General features: G+C 47.7%; 1 protein-coding gene across 1 annotated transcript; it reads right to left on the bottom strand.

Annotated features, from left to right (window-relative positions):
* Window positions 1-393: 393 nt before the first annotated feature.
* Window positions 394-3897, bottom strand: ptmab (prothymosin alpha b). The gene is made up of 5 exons (XM_004575687.6): window positions 3735-3897; window positions 1605-1670; window positions 1445-1529; window positions 1275-1360; window positions 394-1180 (listed from the first exon to the last, which is right to left on the bottom strand). The coding sequence occupies exons 1-5, from the start codon at window positions 3777-3779 to the stop codon at window positions 1136-1138; spliced, it is 327 nt and encodes a 108-aa protein (XP_004575744.1). The 5' UTR covers window positions 3780-3897; the 3' UTR covers window positions 394-1135.
* Window positions 3898-8098: the final 4201 nt, after the last annotated feature.

Below are 8098 nucleotides of genomic sequence, written 5' to 3'. Positions count from 1 at the left end.
GACCTTAATATGCTTTATTTTAATGTTAAGACTTTAAATTCATGCAGAAACCCTTATTTATGTGACACATTATGTTATTCTTCTAACTTTCAATTATCAGAACTGCTTCTGTTTGCATGTTTGCAATATAGACAAAAAGAAGAGAAAAATCCAAAAGAAATAAACCACATTTTAGTCTTTTGGAACCGCCAGTTTATTTTAGTACCAAACCTTAACTTTTATGTAATATGAATTATATGGATGTAATGAGTGTAAAATGTCCAATAAGATGTGCTGGACCCACCTCCTCGCTGTTGTGACCCTAAAGTAAAAGCAGACCTCAGGTTTACCTGCACTGCTTCCTCTTCCTCACAGGAGAGCAAAGCACAAATAAAAAGGGGCAGAGATACAAAGTACAACTCACAAAATAAAAGTCCGGTTTATTGTCAAACAACAAACTTTGCACATACATCAAAACAGGCCGTCATAAAACAAAAAGTCGCTGACAAAAACAAAACCAAAAGAAAAAAACCAAAAGAAAGGAAAAAGAAAAGAGGCTCTTTTCTTTGGCCTTACCCTCCCATACAAACAAACTAGTTATGGTACAGCTAAAGTACATACATTAAATTTACTGGAATGCTCTGAGTTCAACGGCTTAAGAGGTTGTCTTTCATGTTTTTATTCATTTTATTTTTTTACACGTTTTTCTAAGATCTGTTGAGATATCGTAACATGGTCAACCAAGTAAAATCTTTCGTTAGAGAAGCACCGATTTGGTCTGACGGGATCGCTGCCGAGAGAGAAACTGCCCCCCTCCCCTCTCCTAACAATATGTACAAAAATATAAAATGTAAATAAAAATACAAACAAATTCTCCTTTTGTGTTGTTGCTGAAGAGAAGCCGGATTTCTGCGTCGTCGATGCGGTGGCGGGTTCCTCTAGAAAATTTGTCTCGCAGCGTCGAGGGGAGCTCGGGTGGGTGTGGGCGTGGCGGGTGTTTGTTGAACTCTACTTGCTAATGACCATGTTGGATTTTTTTTATTATTATTATTTTTCCTTTAAATCAGTCCTCCAGCCCCTCCACCTGCGACATAGAAAAATGGTCAGAGGTGAAGAATCAGGAAGTGGTTCAGCAGGATGGCGCGGGGGAAACGCATCAATCGTCATCGTCGGTTTTCTGCTTCTTGGTTTCGACGTCGTCCTGAAAGAAGAGAAGACGGTGGCGGGTTAGACCGGCGCCTGCTGGGTGTCACGGCGACGCTCGATTTAAGGGCGTTTAAGCGCCGCTGCCTCACCTCGTCGTCGTCCTCGTCATCCTCAGCTGCCCGTTTTGTGCCACCCTCAATCTCGTCGTCGTCCTCCTCCTCATCTTCCTCATCACCTACAGGACAGAAGTTGAAAGGTGAGAAAGACTAACAAGAGTTCTTTATTTTTTTTTTAAAAGGCAAATAAGCCTTCAAGCTACCTTCTCCATCATCTTCCTCTTCTTCCTCGTCCACCTCCTCGTCCTCCTCGTCATCTACCTCGGGCTCACCGTTCTCCTCATTCTCCTGGAAAATACAAAAATGGTTAAAAATGTCCGACTCTGTGCAGAGAGCTGCTGCGGCGGCGGCGATGGCGCTCACCTTCCCATTGGTGGCGGCGTCTTTGCCGTTCTCCTTCTCCTCCACCAGCTTCTTCTCTTTCAGGTCCTGGAAACAAACAGAAGCAAACATCAGAAACTGAACCTGCTCATCTGCCCAGCAAAACGCGCTGCTGGGTTTAGACTCCGCCCACCGCTACCTGCCCTTCTACCTACTGGCCTACTTAGCAGCGTCCCAGTGCTTGCTGGGAGCTGCACGTTTTTCTGCCTTCCTATTTAAACACCATATTGGTCTCCGCAGATCCTCCCCCCACCTCTTCCCTCTACTCCCACTCCATCCCCTCTAATGTGTTGTAATCTGATACTTTGATGTGGCCCGCGGGGCATTCTGGGTATTGTAGTCTTCTATGGGCCGCTGTCGCCGCCATATGTCACGAGACACGCCCGGGAGAGGCACTGCAATACCCAGGATGCACCCCGTTTAAAATAACACAGGAGGGCGCAGGAGCAGGGAGGGAGCAGGAGGAGGGGTCGGTGATGGAGGAGGAGGCGGCGGCGGAGAGAGCGCGATGCACGCTGCTGCTACTGCTCGTTGTAACGGAGGCAGGAAAGGACAATAGAAGACGACACATGGCAGGCGAGCGAAGACACGGCACCTTCCGCCTCCGTGCTCGAGCTCAGCGCGCACTAACGCCGCTTCTCTTCCTCGTTTTGTTCCCTCATAGCCTATTATCCCCGCCACACGCGCGCCTCACGCATCCACACGTAGGCTGTTATTGATTAATTGCTCTCCATAATCTTATTGGTTGAAATCCATTAAGCTGTTAAGCGGCAGGAGGAGAGCAGCCTGGCCGCGCGCTGCGCGTAAAAACGCGCCTGTGCGTAAAAACGCTCCACAACTAAAAATAGTGAACAGGCTCCCCGGATTACCCGCGCTAATGCCTGTCCAACTTTTCCCCTCTACACCTTCACCACCTCCTCCAAATGGACATTTGTTACAATCGCTCAGAATTATCGGGCTCGCTGCTGCTCTGATTCCCGGGATGATCGCGGTCCGCGGAGCCACAACTCCCCCCGCGGGGGCGATTAAACTTTTACCCGATCTGATCCAAAGTCCACGCGCACAAAAACTCGCGTTTTCACAACAAAAGCAGCTCAAACGTTTAAACGGAGGAAAAACCCGCAGAAAGAGGGGAAAACCAGCAACGTCACATCACACCTCCACAGCCCGGCCACGCACGCACGCACACGCACGCGCACACACACACACACAGAAAGAAGTGGCTGCATTACAAAAAAAGAAAGAAAAGTTTCCCCTGAGACCGAAGCGCGCCCTGCAAACAAGCCCCGAAAACACCAAAGCAAAGCGGAAGCCCCGCGCTCACAGCCGCTCACGCGCTCCGGGAGCGGAGACCGGAGCAGCTGAGGCTGGAGCAGCGGCGGCCGCCGACCTTCCGGAGTCGGTAAACAAACGGGGTCAGACGGTGCAGGCAGATCGGTGGCGTTAACAAACGGGCTCACGGAAATAAGAAATAAAAAAGGCGGGAGGAAAAGTGCAGAACCGAAAGTTCAGCGGAGGACTACGCACCGCCTGACGCGCTGTCCTCCATTCAAACGGAGCAAACCCCGGGCTGGAGGTCCGCGTCCACGCATCCACCGGCCGCTCACTCCGTCACCGCTCCCGGTAATGCGACCCGACCGAGTCCCTGCACCGGGAACGGAACCTCCCCTCGATCTATACGCGTTAAGAGCCCGAGATGCGGGATAGATGTGCGCGGCGCCCCGGCGCTCACAACGAGCCCGAAAACCCCGCGGGGAGCGAGCCGGGGGACCGGAGCTGCTCGGTGTCCGGGTCCCGCTTGGATGTGCGCGTGGAGCAGCAGGAGAACCGAGCTGCTGGCAGAAACAAAGACCCGCGCAGACCGGGACGCTCCGGACAATGAGCCGCGGCGCTTTAACGCTGCCCGTGATGCGGTGCCGAGACCCCCCACTTCCCTCTACACACAGAGTTCAGGGGGAAAGACGCGAACACCGACTTTTCTTCTCCACCTCAGACTCCACAGAGTCCGAGCGAGCGCGAAGCGACGACGGAGAGGTTTTAAATGTAGGTTAGAGCCTGGAGAGCTTTATTCTTGTAAGGGGGCTCCGCGAATGGAGGTGTGCGGCGGCTTACCTTGGCAGAGATATCCGAGCCGGAGTCGACCTGTGTGTCTGCCATTGTTTAGTAGAATAAAATAAAGGACGGCTGAAATGAAAGGTTGAATAAAGTAAATCCCCTCGTCTCGGTTAGCGGATCAATCAGTATTATATTGTGCCAGTGGCCAATGCTTCTGACGGCCGAGCCTTTAATATAGGCTTGTGGGCGGGGTCTTCATGAGGTCGGTGGTCTCTGATTGGCCAGAGGCTCGGCAGAGGTGTTCTCCTAGCGCGTAGAGTAACAATGGATAGGATTTCTTAACCCAAAGGCCACGCCCCCTCCTATTCTATCGCTGCAACCGTCCCTTTCTCCCCTAAAACAATAATCAGAGTCGATAAAAGCCCACAAAACGGACCGGAGCCGGAACCGTGGCAGCTCCACAGCACCGTGAGCGCAAGAAAATCGAGTTTCCGTCGAGTTACGCAGTAAATATGTCGAATCGAGAGCGCTTCGGTTGACGTAGTGTCACTTTGATTGATTGATGTGCGTCTGGACGAGTCAAGCGGCGACTTCAGACGGTTTCTCCCGCCCACCGCCGCGACGGGGGAATAGAGGCGAAGTGTTTGGGAGGGAAACGTGGACGACACGGATGTTATTACGGATTAAATCGGGCTTTTCTCCCCAAAAGTTAGTGTCACATCTCAAGCTCCATGTGAACAACATCAGTCAGATACAAGGCGCTCAGAGTGTAAATGTGGAGCGGCGCCGCCATGTCACATCGCAGCTCTTCGTCGCCCCGCCCCTTCCCGACGTCCATGTTTGAAACTCATCCCTGTATGTGCGCACTTGACACTCTTGAGGGCTTTTTTTTTTTTTTACATAACAGCCCATAAATTCGTGCGCCAAGGTCGAGACACAAATAAACACAGTGCCCGTCGAACAACACACACACAGCCGGCTCTGACGCCGTGATTCGGGCTGTTCGGGCTCAGTGAGCGGGTGCAGTGAACAGTGCTGGTGGCTCATTTCCTCCGCCTCCATTGTTAGGACCCACAGAGAAATGCCCCGCCGTGGAGGAGGGGAAAAAAGCAGTGCGACATAAAAGACATGCGATGAGAGAAGTGCGGAAAATAATTATAATGTGCTCATGAACTGACGCGCATTCTTATGAAACACAAGGGCAAACACGTATTTTCCTTACCGACTTTTGTACACATGGCTTTTACAAGCTGAACTGAGAAGGACAAAGCGGCACGCAAAAAAGGGTAGCCGCCATTGCTCAGTGTTGATGGGGGATGGGAGCAAAGTGTGCTCCGGTAACAGGCAGCCCACATTCACATTCTACTCTGATGACGCACTTGGCCGCAGAGGACGGCTCGGATTGGTCGGTTAAGTGGAATAAACACGGCTTTGGCGCACGGCAGGCGCTGATTGGTTACCGCCGACGTCCGTCAATTCGAAACTAGGCTCAGTCGGCTGGCGGTAAAGAGCGGGCCCGGATACTGGATCCGGACTGTGCTTCCATCAGTGTAGAGTTTCAGTTCTGTCTTTGACATGTTTGATTTCCCAGTTGTTGCCTTTTAGTTTTAGCGCCACGATCTCTGAGAGACACTCATTATGCTTAATTGTTTGGAAAAGCCGGGCTCTTCATGTTTCATTAGGCTGTATTATAAAATATTTAAACAGGTATCAGAGAGAGCAGATGGAGGCGGTGATCCTTCAACAGAACCAAACTCTGTCTCCCTGCTGCATCCATCTAACCACGTTTTGAGTGTGTGGAAAATATGAATTTGCTGACATGCACCTGCAGCGCGTCGACCTGTTTATGTGTTGATTTTGAACTTGTGCATTAAAGCCCAACTTTTATACTGTGCATTACATTCATATACTGAGTAAAGATGATGGATGTAGCTAATGTGATGAGCCATCCCTTACTGAATCGTCCAGAAGCGTCTTGGTGTTGAAACCAGACGAGAAACTTGATACTGCCAGGAGTTTTAAGTCACATGCTCGTACCCCGAGTCATTGTCATTTTTGACTCTAACAGAGATCGTTATTTAAAAAGGAACACTATAAGGTATTGATTGCGACCATAGAGCCACCAGGAAAGTCTTTAATGAGGTTATAGATTGGGAGAGCCAAAGGTCAATGTGTCAAAGACAACTAAACCATCCAGAGGAGTCGCCCCCTGTTGGCCATTATATAAGAAAAAAGTACTTTTCAGAACCCGAAGCTATGTCCGAATTTTAACCTTGCAGGTAAATGTCTGTATTTTCGGGCTTAGGCTGCATTAAATCTGGTTTCCATGGTAACACCAGATGTAAAACACAACAGCAAAGTAAAAAAGTTCCCAAGAAAAGTTCCTGATGAATCTGAAGACACAGATCATTCGCAGGAACTATTACAGTTTAAAACAAGTGAAAAAAATCATCCTATGTGTCGAATCGAGAGCGCCGTGTGACCTCAGTAAACGCTATCATCAACAGCTTGTGGTCTCACTCGTGTGTTTCAACTCTAATCAAAGTCCATTAGTTCCCAGAAGGACAGTAAAGCTGGGTGTGATCGACAAGTCGCTAGCGTATAAGCATCCAGTATCCCTCTGATGTGACATCTTCTTAAGATAAGATGATGATGGTCAGTGGGCTCAGCTTCAGTCTTTACAAACTAACAGGTGACATCACGATGGCTACGTCCATCATTTATTCATCATGTGACTTCAGCATCCTACTGTAGAGTCAAAACCATCAGCTGTGTTAGCACAGAAACTAGCAGAGATGACGTATTTCCATCAGGTTTGAACTTCTTTTAAAGATGTCCTCTTTTTCTTAAAACATGAACTACACCCCAATAAAACATTGACTATTAAAATCATAAAACCAGGCTCGGTTTCCAAAAAAGAAGAAACTTTGTAAATGTAGAGTTGACAAATCAAACATGCACGTGGCTCGTAGATGTGCATTACTGCCTGCATCAGGCTCACCAACTGCAGACAAGACTGATGATTTCTTCTAAACATCTGTGTTTCCGGTGTGTTTGACACATTGGAAACTGAAAGAAGCCCGAAATGTTTTCTTAAAATAAACAAAGTAACACAACTAATCAATTATAAGCAGAAAAGAGTAACAGAGTTGGTCAGTCAGATTCAGTACTGATTTGGTGCACCAGAACCCAACCGTCGGTCCATCTCCGAGTACCAAACAAATCCGTTGGATTAACGGCCGTGCAGAGCGGTCAGCTGCCTCTGGCCTCCAAAGCTCTGAGTTTGCGGCGTGTCAATTGGTTGTAGATAATTTGATTAACCACAGATCTGAATTTGAATCACAGAAGATCAATATCAGCTGAGACAGGTACTTAATGTTCAGGAGAAGCAGAAGAAAGACTGCTGTTAGTTTAGTTTAATTCAGTGATAAATAAATGGTAAATAGCCTGTATTTGTATACTTAGGCTTTACTTAGTCCAATAACACACTTTGGTTCTCAGGTTGGTCGGACCATGCTGGGTGTCAGCTGGTCCTCCTTTGCCATAACACAGCTGAGCATGCCGCCGCTCACAGTTGGTAAGGTTCAGGGATTTGATGCCAGAATAGCTCCACGCTAACACTGGAGTTCAGTGTAAATTTTAGATTTCAGAAATGAAAACTACACGAAGCACACGCCGTCTCACTTTATTCACTGAAGCAGCCGCTGCTACATGATTATCGTCACCCCGCAGCAGCGAGTGCAGTCACATAAACTGGTCACTGATGCAAATCAGCAGCGGACGCAGACAATAACTCAGCCTGTTCACGGACAGCTGCGTCTTCTGATACACTCCCAGTGTGTGTGGTGGGAAACCGCTTCAGGCTGTAACAATTATCATATGAAAAATGTCCAGTTATACGTTTAAAAACATTTCAGACGCGACTTTAAATTCAAACGCAGAGACAGAAACTTTAGTTTAGAGTGCAGATCATCTTTACTGAGCTCTAAAAAGAAAACAATCCAGTCATTGCTACAGTATTAAACTGCGGGTCATACCAACTGGGAATATGTCGACTTGTTATATAGAATTTATGTGAATGTTTCTTTTATATTGGGGATATTTTCATATTACTAACATAAAATAATCTTGTTTCCATGAAGTTATCGAGTCCCAGAACCTGCAGTTCCTTTAACGGCCACTCGAGGCTCCAGCAGTGAGTCCGTCCCCATAGTTAAAACATCCAAATGTGCAGCTGGAATAAACATGTTTACAGCCCGGTACAAAAACTGTTTTGGTCTCTATAGTAAATGTAAACTTTTAAAACAACTGTACGGAGTTTATTTTTTATATAACTCTTCTGTTTAAACTGTGTTAAGACTTAAAGCTAAATGTAGCATATTTAGCTGCTTTGCTTAATGGAACTACATTTAATTCCTGGG

This window comes from Maylandia zebra, unplaced genomic scaffold, assembly GCF_041146795.1.
Source record: "Maylandia zebra isolate NMK-2024a unplaced genomic scaffold, Mzebra_GT3a scaffold08, whole genome shotgun sequence".
In the NCBI taxonomy this organism is placed as follows: Eukaryota; Metazoa; Chordata; class Actinopteri; order Cichliformes; family Cichlidae; genus Maylandia; species Maylandia zebra.
Note: the sequence above shows the minus strand (reverse complement) of the source record. Positions and strands in the feature narration are given on the sequence as shown.